This window comes from Melozone crissalis, unplaced genomic scaffold (genome assembly GCF_028551555.1).
Source record: "Melozone crissalis strain CALT ecotype California unplaced genomic scaffold, PUWL_Pcris_2 ptg000061l_1, whole genome shotgun sequence".
NCBI lineage: Eukaryota > Metazoa > Chordata > Aves > Passeriformes > Passerellidae > Melozone > Melozone crissalis.
In genome coordinates this window covers 14184475-14200741 of record NW_026535839.1, presented here as the reverse complement: position 1 = coordinate 14200741, position 16267 = coordinate 14184475, and the positions used below count along the sequence as shown (strand labels likewise).

The 16267-nt window shown below is 41.7% G+C and overlaps 1 protein-coding gene across 1 annotated transcript in view; it reads left to right on the top strand.

Annotated features, from left to right (window-relative positions):
- The window catches only part of SLIT3 (slit guidance ligand 3), a 483586-nt gene that overhangs the window by 357310 nt on the left and 110009 nt on the right, over positions 1–16267 (top strand). Inside the window, exons 15-16 of the mRNA XM_054287925.1 lie at positions 8351–8501; positions 9601–9675. Of these exons, the coding sequence (XP_054143900.1) occupies positions 8351–8501; positions 9601–9675 (226 nt within the window). The remainder of the gene's footprint in view (positions 1–8350; positions 8502–9600; positions 9676–16267) is intronic.

Genomic DNA, 16267 nt, shown 5'->3' with positions numbered 1-16267 from the left:
GGGACATGTTTTTTGGGGATGTGATGATCCCCCAGCAGCTCCTGGGTTTGCTCTGGATGCTCCAGAATTGCTCATATTTGGGGGAAATCTCATCTGAGATGAGCTCAGATGAGAGCTCCAGTAGTTTTCTCACCATGGGTTTGCCCTGCTGTGAGGGAAAGGGATAGAAAACACTGGTTATGATTGGAGAAACTGCATTCAGATTTCTATGTGGTTTGGTTTGGTTTAGTTTGGGGGTTTTTTTTATGTTTTGTATGTTTGTATGTTTTGAATGTTTTGGTTTTATTCAGTTAAATTCTGTGTGTTGAACCCCTTTTTTGCTCCCTAAAAGACACAAAGACTCAGCAGAACTACCTTCAGAAACCCTATAAATATACAAAAACTGAGGATATGTTTGTGGTGCATAAGAATTATTCTTATCTGAATGGAAGGTTGTTTAACACCAATAAATCACCTGCAGATTAAATGCTGCACTGAATTTGTAATTAGGAATATGAATTTTTCATGGCCCACTGAAACTGAGTGTATTTGGGCTTTGGTTTGCATGAATTCTTCCTGAAGCTGAAGTCATTAGAGAACACAATGCAACTGCAATGACTAACAGTAATGGAGCTGGGTTCCCTTGTGCTGTGGGAGTGTTGCTGTTGTTAAATTAATTTAACTGTACTGGATACTGGTTATATTCCTCTCTTTTCTGCACATCTTTGACAGCAGTTCAGATCTTTGTGTTAAAGTTTGTGTCAGTTACTCTGAGCCTCCCTTAGCCTGTGCAGAACACAATGCTGGAGGGTTCTGGCTCTGCAATGGGGGAAAGAATGGAAAGCATTTCACTCAAGGAAGCCCAAGCTTAACATAAACCAGGTGGGTCTGTTTGGCAGAGAGAACGGTTCTTAATAAGAAATTAAACTGATGTGTTTCAGTTAGGAAGTTTATTTTAGGCTCTGCCTCATTTTATTTTTGAATTGAAGTAGTCTTCAAAAAAGCAAAATATCTGAACAGCTTTGTTACCCACCAAAATCCTTATTGCAATTACAGTAGAGGCACTGGGAAAAGGGAGGATGAGTCTTGAGTCACAAATGCATCCACAGGCATCCAAATATCACAGTTATCCTGGATTCCCCATGTAGGCAGAGTGCAGGGCTGTGCAGATTCCTCCCTTGAGATCTGAATTGTCCTCTTAAATAATTGTGGTGGTGTTCACAGGGGTCCCAGGATGAGGGAAGAGATGAGAATCCTGACTCCATGGTTCACAAGGCTGATTTATTATTTTATGATATATATTATATTAAAAGAAAATTACATACTAAGACTATACTAAAAGAATAGAGAAAAGGATTTCATCAGAAGGCTAGCAAGAAATAGAAAGTAATGGAATGATAATAAAAGCTTGTGACTGACCAGAGAGTCCGAGCCAGCTGACTGTGATTGGCCATTAATTAGAAACAACCACATGAGACCAATCACAGATGCACCTGCTGCATTCCACAGCAGCAGATAACCATTGGTTACATTTTGTTCCTGAGGCCTCTCAGCTCCTCATGAGAAAAAATCCTAAGGAAAGGATTTTTCATAAAATGCGTCTGTGACAATTACCCATGTCAGAAAGCTGAGTGATTGATTGCTCTTTTAACCTCAGAAATTACACTGGGACAAAGTTTGCTCTCCTCTGACGTTGCCATTCCACGTGCTGAGGTTGAGCTGAGCCACACCAGGGGTGCCAAGGCAGCACTTTTTGTGTGTGTGGTGTCACTTGAGTGGGATACAGAAAATAACTGGGGGGTGCTGCCATGAACAGAGATCATCAGCTAAAAACCAGTGCAAGGGTGTTGGTGCTGCAGCTGGACAGCAAATATTTCATCTGACTGTTCTGAGACTGCAGCTCCCCTGAGGTGTTGCACCCTGATGCCACAGTTAAAACAGGGTCCTGTGTACAAATTCTTTACAAGCTGCAGGTTCAGTGACTGATTAACAGAATGTGGATTACAAGAAGTGAATGAACACCAAAGCAAACCAAACAATGCTGTTTGTGTGTAAAGTTTCTGAAGGGAGGGGTTTTCATGGAAGCTGGCACAAAGCTGGAGATGTATTTCACTTTTCAACTTCTTTTTTTGCAGACATTTATGCAGGATGATCTTATGTACATCCAAAAGGCTTATGGAATTTATTTAAATGTCATTTATAAAATAGTGTGCTTTCCTGGTATTTCTGCTGTCCTGCATTCTAGGGACATAAGTTAGGATTTTGACAGATTTCTTTGTGTGCTGGTACCTCTCATTCATTGCAGTTGATGATTAGTTGAGGCAGTTATTGTAAGTGGTGTTTAATTAGTGCAGCAAAGTAATAGAGACTTGTTCAAAATATTCTCCTGGGGTTTCTCAGGAAGGTGTTTGCAGAGCTCAGGCTGCATTTGATTCTAGTAGGACTGAAAGAGTTCATTGACACTGAAATTCTTGAGTTTATTACAGATATCCCACTTAATACTGTAAATCAGTATATAATATAAAAGTCTTTGGAAGATATGAACTGTTACTTGTCATTGTTTAACAGAGTACTGTGGATTAATTTGTTTGAAGTGCCCAGGCCAGAATTTCTGCTTTATTAAAGCAGTGCAGGAATAAGGATATAGGATTCTACATCCTTCTTCACTGGAGCCATACAAAATTATTGGCAGGAATGCTAGTTATAGATATAATTTCTAAGCAAATGAGGTGAGGATTCCAGGGTTATGCATACTTTGAATTAATCGGGCGAGAAAATTAATGTGGTTTTGTGCCACATTGCATGAGTCACAGAAGAAAATTAATAATCTAATGTTTTTATCAATTCAGACTCTGGCTACTTTGGCAGCTTGTGGAGATTGAAGATTTGTGTTCGGTTCCCCTAAAAAACTGCTTCAGTTTATTTCAGTTTATTTCTTAGACTGAAAAATCAAATTGCCTTACTTTCATTGCTGAACCAAACCCTCACTGTGGGGTGGCTAAGTTAACACTGTACTGATTTATTTCCTGAAGTTCCCAGGTAACTCAGTGCTGGCTTTTCTGCACAGCAGAGCTGGGTCATGGCAGAGTGGGGAAGCACAGACCCCTGCTGCATTATCTGTCATCTCTGCTCAGGCACTTGCCTTGTTCTCCGTGTAGGTAATGAATAATCTGCCTGGTGCCGACTTTGTTCTTTGGGCAAACCCCTTACTAAGGAAAGTGATTTGTATTTAAAAGCACCAGCACTGACCTTCCCTGGAGTCCAGCAGAACTCTGTGAGCAGGTGCAGAGGACAGACAAACTCTCTCTCATCTTGGAATCCTGCAAGCATTTGAGATGTGACTTTCAAAACCATTGTCCACTGGCACGGCTCTGCAGACTGTGGAGTCAGGGAGAGCTTTATTCCAGTGGGAGCAGTCAAGCCTGAACTGAATGTTCTGCCTTATATGTCAGAGTTGCAGGGATGAGTTACAGGGGCAAAGCTGTTTGAAATAATTCAGGATGTCGGAAATAGAGAACGCTCAGCTTCCATCAGAGAGTGATGTACAAAACCCAACAAATGTGCTCAGGAACAGAATAACAAAATGCTGTCTGTGTCTGCAGTAGCATGTGTGTGCTGCTCTGCTGGAAAGCGCAGAGGAAACCAAAATAAGAAGAAAAGAAAAGCAGTGGCAATTGCAGATTGTCAGTGTAAGTGCCACCAGCATGAGGTGCCTCTGGGAGCTGGAATCAGGCTCAAAGGGCACTCGGGGAGCATTTGAGGCCAGAGCTTGACCAACATCTCAGAATCTGCTGTTATTAGCATGGGCTGCGGTATTTCTACAGTTGCATTTAAATAAATGGAGCAAACCTAAACGGCATTTTTACTGAAAGGAGATGCCAGGAGAGAGTAAGTAATAAAAAGCAGCGTGGACTGGGCACTCAGTGTGTGGTGGGAGCTGCAGGTGCTCTCTGAAGGAGCAGTGAGCTCTCCTCTGCGGTGTTTTCTGTCGTGCCAGCTCTGTCTCTGAACTCGCCCGGGCTCTGTTCGTGTTCACTAACCCCAATTGTGCTCCAGGGTGTTCCTGCAGTAGCATAAAGGATGACCTCTTGTATCCAGCACCTTTTTGCATGGGTGGAGTGGAGAGCAGCTCTCCGTGAACCTTCAGCTTGTGCTTCTCCATGCTGCTTCCTCTGACCGCTCCTCTCTCTTTGGCACTGCCTAACTCTGACTCTGGCTGTCCATGGGGTTTTCCTTTGTGCTTGATCTAACCATGTGGTAGAACAATACAAATGGAACATGGTTCTGTCAAGCACCATGGAAGGCTGCATACTCCCTGCAGCATGGCATGCCTGGATACTTCTGCTGGGGCAGAAGCATCAAAAGGTGAGAGATCCCCTTTCCCTTTCCCTCTGGGCACGGTGGAACTGGAGAAGTGTTGCTAACCAGGCTCCCAGGGGGCCACAGAGGTGTTTGCACAGACTTTCCACAGGGCTTGCATGCAGAATAACCATTTCTGAGTAATTAGAATTACTGCATTTCTATGTATTTCTAAGTAATTAATCTGTTTAACTGCTCTCACAATGGAGGAGTCAGGCGTTCTGTTGGTTGATAATGTTCAAGGGTGATTCCAGCCATACCTACAGAGATTAAAAATCACTTTTGTCTCCTTACCTTGTGCATAATGTAATGCTCAATGTCTGTTTGAGCATTGAATGAATCCTTTTACTTGAGGTACACTTTGGATGCCATTTCTGCAACAAGACACCCACCACTCAGTGTAACTTTGGACCTGCTCTTAATGTGCTGGCATTGCATTGTGAACAAATATAATGCAAAAAAAGCTTCAGAAGAGTCTGCAAAGCATTGTTTTCACCTCTTGAAAATGACATGGCTAACATGGCCTGTTTGGGAGCACCACTGTCCAAGAATTCCAGAGGGCAAAGCTGAGTCAGCAAATCCAAATGGGCCATTTTAGCTTTGACAGCTTAGACAAGTTCTTCAAAATACTTCTGCCTAACTCCCCTCCTACACAGAGATAATGACTCCTTTTCATAAAGGACTTTGAGAGTCTCATGCAGAAGTTTTCTTGCATTGAAAGATTTCCTTGTCTTGCAAATTTCTCACATCTCTATTGTGGAACTGTCAAAGGAAGGACATGCAGGATTCTTAGATTTTTTTCTGTAGTTACTGATAAAAATTAACAATAGCAATGTGAAATTATTACCAAAAAAATGCACTTCTTTTTTATTCCCTATGAGAATTGTGATCTTGTGGTTGTATGAAGAACTTTTGAGATTCCTGGGTTTTTCATTCAAGTTTTAGACCAACTGGTGGTTGGTCTCAATGGTCATAATTTTGGTGCCAAATTTGAGGCAGCTGGATCATTTTCTAGGATGAATGTGTCAGGTCACTTTTGAGGCAGCCTGATTTGTAGCAGAACAGATCCTCCAGAAGTCCTTTTAAGTTCTTTGGACAAGGCTAAGTGTTAAAAACTGAAATCAGGTTTTCTAAACAATGCTTTATAGGAAGAGTAGAACAAAAAGGTATTTCTCTCTGTTGCCTGATTCTCCATGTGGGTATCAGAAGGGCACATAGAATGAGCACTTGGAAATGTGATGTTTCTTTATCTCAGTGCTGCTGTTCTGTAGAATAACATCGTGTGTTTGTTTATGATAATAAGAAATCACAGTACCTGATAGTTGTGTCACATTGGTTGTGAAATAAAAATGTTATCAGAATAACTAAAAAATCAAATAACTCCAACTGCCCTCAGTTACACACAGGCCTTGCTGTTGCCTTGGCTACTTGTTTTACAGCAAGCTTTAATTCTTCCTCATTTGGGGAATTGCTAGAGACTCTTGGGTCATGTTCTGTCCTGCATCTCTTCTCTGTGCTTCCATGGATGATTTTACAGTGCACAAGGAGTATTCCATGCCTGTGGGGTGAGCTGTGCTTCCTGAGTCCTGTTGTGTTCTCTCAGAGCCTGGCAGTCAGCAGGAATGGGTATGTGTGCTTAAACAGCTCTGCAAGCAGATGGCTGCATTTCACATTGCTATCCCAGATGGGAATATCTTAATAGAGCAGCCACCTGTCCAAGTGATCTCGAGGCTCGGGTCAAACAGTAAATTTTATCTTGTTTTTGGCAGGTGATTCCTGCTGTCTCTCAGGCTAAGAGATGGCTGAGTACTTGCTGAGCACATACAGGCTGTTGATTGCTTTTGACTCAGTGATTACCCGAGTAACTCTTGTTTAAACTCAAAAAGAAAAATGAAAAAAAAAAAAAAAAAGAGAGAGAGAGAAGGAACAAAAAGTGTGGAGGTGAAGTTTGCTCCCTTCCTCTCCTGTTGAGCTGAGCCTTTCCCCTGTTTTGGTTGTGGTACAGATGCCCAGGCAGCATCAACCTCTGAGAGCTGCTCAGTGTGGAAGGTTGTGTGCCTCGCCATCAGGAGGGTGGGTGCCAAGTCAAAGTGTGATAAAATTCTTTATTTGTTCAGCCAGAAAGCTTGAGAGAAGACCAAACATTTATTTTTCACCCTCCAATGTTATACACTGCTTTTTCTCCTTTATATAGAATTCCACTCTCCCATCCCTTTTTCCCCATGGGAAGGTGAATCTTGTATCCATCAGTAGACTAAAAATTTTACTTAATAAATGTTTACCCTGTGAAACTTTACATTGTTTGTGATTATTTTTTTCAACAAAAACTTTTGCTAGGAAACTTAGTAGTGCTTCTTCAAGGTTAAAGTTGGAGATTTCCAACTTTCTGATCACTGATTGTTGGTGGGTTATTCAATGTGTACTGTAATTGTAGCAATTTTAATAAACTCTGGTTCTGATAACTGTTTGTCTTTGGTATTGTTTCCAAGGAATTATAAACATCCAAACATTCTGACTACCCAGCTTGGAATGTCTAGGACTGGAAATAAAATGTTAGATTTTTTTTTTAAAAGGATAATTGTGTAAATGATAATGGTGTGGGGAAACTCTTAGACTGTATTTTTATAATGCTTTAAAATGCCCACTGGTCCTAATGCTTCAAGTGCTGTGCTGTCAGGGAAGTTGCACTTTAGATGTATAATTTATAATAAGCACAAAAACCAGCGAAGAATTTAGCACCGCTGAAGTAGCAAGGTACAAATCTGTATGTCAGTGTTCTCATAATCCAACTTGGAATTACAAAACTAAACCAAAGTGTGGCTGTGGGATCAGAGTGTTAGATTGCCTGTAGAATTGCTTTTTTTCACTGCATCACCCTGTGGAGATAATGCATAACATAAATTAAAATAATAGTGGATTTAGGAAATGTCTTTTTTCTCTCAGAAAATAGTGCATGGTCATAAACTGGGCAGTGGTGTATTTGTCAGTCAGGAAGGGGAAGCAGGTGATGAATGTCATCAAGTCTCCATAAGCAAATTTCAGGTTAGGTTTAAGTTTTTGTTGATGTTTTTAGGTTCTTAAAACATTTGTTCAGCTCCTCTCTCTGAGAAAGCCTTGTAATTGTCTTTTAAAAATTTGGAAACCTTGAAAAATGCTTCTTGGTGATTACAATCCCTGGGCCTTGCACAGGGCTCCTGCAATGGTTCTGGTGCTTCCATTATGAAATACGAAGTGAGTGGGCAGGAATTGCATGGTGGGGGTTTGGCAGCACTTTGCTCACACACACATTTATTAATCCTCCTGGTTCCTTGAAGCACTGAGATCGAGTTTCCAACCTGCTGCTATTAAACGAGAAAAACCAAACCTGAAAAGGACAGATTAGTTCACTGAGCCTAATTGGAAAAGCATTTCATTAGAATGGGTCAAAAACCCAGTCAAAGAGGTCTGGCAATCACTGTGTAATGGTACATCAGGGAGTGCTTCTCACTAAGTATGCTCTACCCATTCCTTAATTAAAATGAAAATGATTTAAACTCCTATTACTTTCCTTTGCTGTTTGTTTAACATAGTTAATAAAGATATCTAATTGTTGGAAAGTTGACAAGGTTGTCTAATAAAAGGTTGCTCTGAAAAACAGCTCTAATAGCTGAGGTCTGTACGTTTGGGATTTTCAAATGATATCTTCAAAAGTCTTTTGTCATTTGAATTCTTTCATGAGATGCCTTATTCCTTGTTGCTGGACTAAATTCCAGATGGGAAAAAACTGACTTTGCTGGAAAATACCTTAACAGGTAGGCTTGTTAGACAAGGAATTATTCTGTTAAGGGGAGAGTGAAAAACCAGGGACAAGCCTTGGGAGTAATTTTAAAAATTGCTGAGCACAAGTCCTTGGCAAGTATTGGAAGTGTGTGCAGGACCTGGGGGATGACAGGAGGCAATGCCGAGGGTGGATTCCATGGTCACTGCAGTTCTCAACAACTGTTTGCTGGAATATATTTCCCTTTTATTGCAGGCTCAGAGGATTACAGAAGTAAATTCACTGGGAAGTGCTTCATGGACCTTGTGTGTCCCGAGAAGTGTCGCTGTGAGGGGACAGTGGTGGACTGCTCCAACCAGAAACTGACCCGGCTGCCCACGCACCTCCCTGAGTACACCACCGACCTGTGAGTGTGCCTCTGACAGGGCCTGCAGCTGCACTTGTTGGCTTTTCTGATTTTCAAAGGCTGTAAAAGCGACTCAGATTGTTAAAAGCACCTCCTACTTTTATCCCTGTGTGAAAATGGGAAAGCGAATTTTATTTCAGAGTTGCACCATCACTCTCATTTTTGTAGCACCAGCCCTGTGTCGTCCTCCAATGCTGGCCAGGCCCAAGCTGTGTCCTGCCTGTCCAGTCTACCCTGGAGTCCTCTGCCTTTGCACCTGGTCATTTTTATTTAAAAAGTGGTTTTACCCATTTGAGTGAATCTGTGACTGGGAGCTCGTTGCATCTCAGCATTGCCTGCTACTTGGGTGGAGCAGGTCTTATTAAATTAATGTAACTTCAAGACATTTCAGTATGAGAAAACATTTTTATTGCTTAGCAACTGAAGATTCTGGTTCTTTTCTTGCACTGGTAGCCCATTCAAACAGAACTTTCTTTTTTTGAGTTAGTGTTGTATTTATTGTGCTTATTCTATTTAAAACCTCATAAAAATTATTGATCTGAAGGTAAGAAAAAATATGAGAGACATCCAGAAGCACAGCAGAGACTCTGCATAGCAAAATGGAGCTATGTTCAATCAGAGAACGAATTTTACATGGCCAGCCTGCCAAGACAGTGGCCTTCACATTCATTTTGAAGATCAGCAGAGTTTTATAGGAAAGGAGCTGAAATCAGAGCCCTGCTGGTTGCATGGCCCCATCTCCAGTTGCGTGCCTGGTGTAGCAGAGTGCACCACAGAGGTTCAGTCACGCACAGGGGGTTTGTGTGCAATGGATTAGCTCAGTAATTCCTTATCCCATGCACTGGGAGATGAAGGGGCTCTGACACTGTCCTTTGGCATTACACTCTTTAGGGCACCCTAAGCTTTCACTGCAGATACTCCTCTATGTCCCTTTTCCTTCAAAGCTAAACTCTGTTACCTGTAGGAGTCTGGGGGCAATGGCAGGGAGAGCCTTGCTTCACAAAGGTCATGGATCTCTGTGAGGCAGCCCTGAATGTCACAGGGATGTATCCACAGACATCTGGGAAGCACTAAATATCTCTCTGTTTGTTCCTCTCAGGCGTCTCAATGACAATGATATTTCTGTTTTGGAAGCTGTTGGACTCTTCAAGAAATTGCCCAACCTCAGGAAAATGTAAGTCTGAGTTTCTTGTTTACCATACATGCAGCCTTGCATTGGGAGGAAGGAGGGAGGGATGAGTTTTTGTATTTATGTACTGCAGTAGTAGAAATCACTTTTTTAATGTGAGTTTAACAAAACTGAAGGAGTTCCCTGTTGGATGGACAGGCACAGTTAAACCAAGTGACAGATGAAGACCCCTAGGCTGACATTTCAGTGGGTTTTTAAGGCTACATGTCTTAGTCTTTCACTCAGAGACTGACAGGAATTCTGTCCCAGAGTTTATTCCACTGTATGCTCATTGTTGGAGCTGATTATGGCATTTAGCATTTTGGTTTTGTCTCTCAAATGTATTGTGTGCCTCCAGCTGTGGTGGGGATGTTTCAGATAGTCAAAGGAAAATAATATTACGAGATATGGACAATGGCAGCTTCTGGTGATCATTATTGGTTTAGAGAGGAGAATAAATTAGCAAACATATAGATCAGTCATTCTAGCTGTATAATTCTGCTGACAGTCCTGGCACAGTGCATTGTATATATTTAATAAAAGCAGTGTTTTGGAAAGAGAATAATATGTCAGATACCTGCTGATAGTCTTCAAAATGGATCCTTCTGAAGTTATTTCAATTTTTAACCCTATGGACCCATTGCTAATGTCTCATTTGACTGTTTACTTTTAGTAAGGTTTTATTGTCTGGATCAGGCTAATTTAGGGAACCCAACCAACCCAGGCAATTTGTTGTGCATTTGTTTCACGTGGTTTCTGCCATCTGGAGCTTCCTGGCCATTTGAGTCCCTGTGAGATCTCAGGGGCTTTGGAGGCACATGCAGTGGGATTCTGTTTAATTCTGCAAGAGTTTCAGATGCAGTACTGCAGGCCTGGGGCGGGGCTGTATTTGTGTAAGCACAGCCCATCAGGCTTGGGGAACTAATCACAAACATTTGCCTCATGTTTTATGAATGATCAATAATTTGTAGCTACAGTGCATTCAGAAAATGATGTTGACATTGTTAAGTGCTCTGTTCCCTGTGTAAGTAGATAGTAAACAGGAATGAAAAATGCATGCTATACAAGAGTATGCACAAACTGGAAAGCATCTGTCCTCATCAAACCTTCAGGATTTATGTTCAGAAAATTGGAATAATTTGTTTTTATTTAAATCTTACAGTAGGGAATTACAGTGCTGTCCCTCCTGTCCTCATTGATCACTCAGAGGAAGGGATGCCTTGACAGGGGCTGTATTTTGGGAATAAATCCAGCATGAAACCATGTTGAGGGATTTTTAAGAGTTGTTTCTTGTGAAACCAAAGATTCTTTTATCTGTCCTTGGTAGCTGCTGAGATCAGAGGTGTGCAGGAGCAGGTCAAACTCATGGCAAAAGGAAACTGCACCCTACAAAGGGTGTCTTGCTGGGTTTTAGTGGCAGCCTCCAAGCAGAGGCTCCTTAGGAAATCTTTGTAGCTGAGCTCATTTCTTTTGTTCTGCCTGATGCTCTAAAGAAGTTTCTCCATTTTAATTAAAGGGATTTTCTGAAAACAGTGGTTTTTCATATGAGGACAGCAACATTTCAACCACAACTTTACTCAGTGGCCTGATCCCTAAAAAACCAGATTAGACTTTTTTTCATGTTTCTTCCATTTTGTGAAAAAAGGGGTTACTAGGAAGAAACAAGCAAACAAACACCCAAGTTATTATTTAGCCTTTACCAGGCCAAATCCCTCTGCTAATGAAATTCCCTCTCCACCCAGCAAGGAGGGAAATGTGGGCAGTGCCTCAGGTGGGATTGCTGCTGAACCAGAGAGGAACAGCATTGACCCAATCCCCATTTTTTAGTGTGTATAGGGGACAAGAAACCTAACTATTATTTGATTGACAGTACTGACTCTGTCTCATCAAATATTCCTTCTCTGCTTGAGTGTTAAAGGCAAACAGCAGGTGGAGGAATCTGTCTTGAAATTGAATTGCTTCCTAGGCTTAAGAAAACAGCTCAGAGCTTTGCAGTGGCAGGGCATTAGCCTAAATAATATAAATTTTTTTTCTTTATTTTTTCTCTGAAATACTATTTTTTTCTGAAATGAATCTGAATATCTGTAATATGGATATCTGAAGGGTATTTGAATGCTTGCCCTTTGGTTGTCTTTCACTTGAGTTTAGGAGTAGTGACAGATCCATGCCAAGGAACTTGAAAATAAACTTCATTTCAGAGAGCCATGGTCTCACTGTGGCTGGTAAAGCTCCAGCAGAATTCCAGACAGAGTCAAAATGATGGGGCAAAAAAGGGAAGTATCAGACCACCTTTGCAACATGTGGCAGCACCAACCCCACCTCTAATATGTAATTAGCAGTTGTGTAATTTGTCTGCAAATAACCCTCCTAAGCTGAACCTTATTGTATGATGTGTCAGCCTAGGATTTAATGCATTTTAATGCAAAACAAAATTGAATTCTTGATATAAAAATGTAAAGGTCAGAGATACAGAATGCAATGTGATGCCACATTTTACTTAGAAATTAAATACCTAAGATTATCCTGCTGGTTTTTGAAAGGTTAACATATCTGAATGTGCCTTTATAAAACTAATCAACCTCAATAATTAGCTGCAAAATCCCATATACACAGTGTGGTTTTCACAACCTAAATTTAAATGTTCTTTATATTTAATGCTTTTTACAGTAGAATGACAAGATTGGTGTAGATTCTTCTAGATGGGTCTAATCCAGTCCAGAAGTAATTCACTGGGTTCTCCAGTGACCTCTGTTTTGTTTTCATTGTGTTTTTACTGTGTGGCCTTGTCTGATCTTGCCTGTGCAAAGGGAAAGCTGAAGGCTCTGAAGGCTGAAGTCCCATCCCCATCCCACCAACTTCAGGCTCCAAGGATTGTGTTTCTGGTGTTTTGCAGTGGTTGGCAAAGAGCACTTTGGATCTGCCTGGAGTGACAAGGATGCATCTCTGAGCTCTTTAGGAATGGGAGCAGCTCCAGCACTTGGATTTTTGGGGGTGTCCTAAAAAGGCTCCAGGAGCTGCTGCCCTCCAGCCATGGCAGCTGGAAGCTGCTGCCTTTCACAGGGAATTGTGCTTCCAATGCAGAAACAGCAGGGAAATATATTTCCAATGTTTCCAGGGAGACCTTCCCACTCAGCACATCAAGGTCTCATGTCAGGTAGGGAGAAGGGAGATATCCCTGTTCACAGAGGTGAAGTTTTGACTTCTGTGGAAGGCAGCAGTTCATTTCTTGCAGCAGCCACCCAATTCAGCATGAATCAAGCACTGGGAACCCCACCACTCCCTGGCAATGCCTCAGCTGTTAACTAGAGAAAAAAACCCAGTGCCTGCCCAGTGCACTGTACTTCCCTACTGTAAGATTTCAATAAAAACAAATTATTCCAATTTTCAAAACATAAATCCTGCAGGTTTGATGAGGACAGATGCTTTCCAGTTTGTGTAAACTCTTATATAGCATGCATTTTCCACTCCTATTTACTATCTACTTACACAGGGAACAGAGCACTTAACAAAAAATCCCCAGTGCCTGGGGACTCCCATGGCAGTGGGAGCCTGGACGGGTCTCCTGGCCATGACAGGTTCAGTGTCCAAAACCCCCTGGGTATCTGGCTCAGGGAGCACAGAGAGACCCTGAAAGACTTGCTGAAATGGGATCCTGACCCACAGGCAGAGGCTGGAGCCCCCAGATGCCATTTCTAGAGCTTGCCCACTGCCCTGTGCCTGCAGGAAATCAGTGGCCATTCCCACTGAGGTCCCAGCTGCTGTTTCTGCAGGGGAAAAAAATTCAGCAGTGAGCTCGCATTCAAAATAGAGAGGTGAACTGCCATACTTCATGCACTGCTGGGGAGAAAGGGGACTGACCTCTTCTCTTGAGAACAAGAGTAATGAAAAATGTTTACCTCAAAACCTGAAAGGGTCACCTAACAGTTCATTCAGTTAAGCCTTGCCAAAGTTACAAAGTGAACATATAATATGGTTTTTATTATAAGAAATGTCAGGCTGGCTTGCCAATAGCTGGTACTGCCAACCCACCTCCAGCACGTAATTGCCTTTGGAGGCTTAATTTGGCTGTAAGTATTCCTGCTAGATTGAACTGTATGGAGTGTCAGGCCAGGATCTGAACATTTTACACGAGAAATAAAATTGAATCATGATAAAGTCTGTGGACTAGGAGTCAGCTTCAAAACCAGGCTATCAGGTTTCTGGGGGAGGCAGAAGTAGTTTGTGCCCTTGGAAACAGCTGTTACCTGTTGTTCCTTCCCCTAAGCATGAATTTTGCCATGGCAAATGAGGCTGCAGTCATTTTTTACGCAGAAACAGATTTTATTTTCTGGAAATGGGGTTGAGGAGTGTGTTGTGCTTTGTGCCATTTGGGCTCAGAGTGGTTTTTACAGCAAGGCCATCAGTCTGCTGTGCTGGATGAGTGCAGGGGTGGCACTGGGTGCAATTCACTGTCTGTGTGCAGTATTTAAGGCTGTCAGTGCAATTTTACCTTGGTACTACTACAAGATAATTTCAAAAACAAAACACCCCCAACTCTAATTCCCAGTACAGTATTTATTGTAGGGGTCTAGCTCCATAGACTTAGCAATGTAAAAGGGGTGAAATACAGTGTTTTTAATCCAGCACTTTGCCCACAAAATACACAAGCAAAGAGCCAAAATGCAGCTCCTGAGGACAGCTCACACCGCCAAACGCAGCCAGACTATTGTAAAACCCCCTCAGCATCCTCCAGAGGAATGCAGCAGCTCTGGGCTTTTCCTCCTCACACGTGCTTAGGGATTCCAAGCACATCTCCAGAAGACAGAGACATTCTAAGGAAACCCCACTCAAACAGGCTGGGTTTGTGATAAAACTGCAGGGTTGGAGGTGAGACCAAGCAGATCCCTTGTGGCTGCAGATCTCTCTCAGGGATTTTCCAGATTAAAAGGTGAATCAGTAACTCAGTCCTGGGGAGCTGCAATGCTGACATTGCCCCAGCAGGTACAGCTGGGTGAATGCTTCTGTTAATTCTGAATAGAATCCAGCTTGCTCTTGCAGTTATGAGATCAACAGAAATAATATTATTATAAACTTCAGCCATGAAGTGAATAAAATGTGACTGAAAAGTGAGCTGTGTGAACAATGTCACCTTGATAGCTTCTTGATCTCTTCATTTCCTATTCACAGCCCCCCATAAAGCAGACCCAGGCTTGCTGAAAATTTATTTTGACCTCTTGCCCAAAATGAAATCTGGAAATAGGATTGAATGTTATCACCAGGGTAAATCAGGAAGTTCTTATGGAAAAAGCCTTCAGGAGTCAGGCTGGCTCCCATTTGGGTCCTGCCAGAGGGCAGAGGAGTCTCAAAATTCAGTTTCTTCTCCACTGTCTGCCAGCATTTCAAGAAGAACTCCTGGTAGAAGCTCAGTGTTGCAAGAGGATGGGGCTTTTCTGTAGTGGGTGTTTGCTATAAAATGTCAGTAGGTATTTTCTGGTAAAAAAATTCCTTGTCAAGTGTGATGATCACATATAAAAGAATCTTTTAACGCAAGGAAGGATGGAGTTAGAGGTCTCAGAGTTGCAGACCAGGCAAAAGGTTACAGTGCTTTCATTTTTTAAGCTTTATACCAGCTGATTATTTTTCCTGGTAACTCTTAGACTGAAAAGTATGTAATTCTTCATGTTTATTATTCTAGCTGTTCAGACTGTAGGAGGAAACTTTTTTCCTTTTGGTGACTGAATGTTGTCATCTACCACTTTTTTTTTGTTGTATTCTGATATGGGAAACTCTAACTCAGGAAGACAAATAACAAAATCCAGGTTGGCAGAACATCTGCTTTGTCAATACTCCAGGCAGGATTGCAGGACTGTAACATCTTTACCAATTTATTACTGCAGAGCTTCTCCTTTCTCTGCCTTGCAACTTTGATTTCAGCATAATGTTGGATTTGCAAATCTTTTGCATGGGAAAGTTATTTATAATTGGCTTCTTCTGAGGCTGCTGGCATATTTATGGGTAATTCTGTCTTGCTGAAAAGATCAGGCATTATTAACTCAAATGAGCAGAGTTGCCTATCTGCTGAAGTCCTTTGGCAGCAATTAAAATTCAGATGTTAGCACTGTATAAAGGTGCCAATTCCTTTGCAGATGGTGACCAGCTTTTGTCTCCAATATTTGCTCTTTTCTGCCTTCAGTATCTAATACACCATTAAAATTGTCCCCCTGTTTTAATACATGTACCTAAATATCTTTTATATGGCAAAAAGTAACTAATAAAACTTTACAGCTACAACTGTAGGTCAGTTTGCAATCTGCAAAGTGTTTGTCTGTTATAGCAACTCACCCTCCCTCCCCACCACAAACATTTACTCACTTATTCTGTGCAAATATGCATCATGGCATGATCTTTACCAGGAGGGGCATCTTTGGGAGCATTTATTTATGCCAGCATTCAGGAGAGATGCTGAGCTATAAACATTTCCACTGGAGAAATAGCTGAGCCCCAAAATTAAATGCATATGTCAGAATATCCTCCCTTGACTTGCTTTGACACTGAACATAAACTCTTCATGTGAGCCTTAGCACAAAGCACTAAACTTCTGGAAAGAGAAATCTGCCTG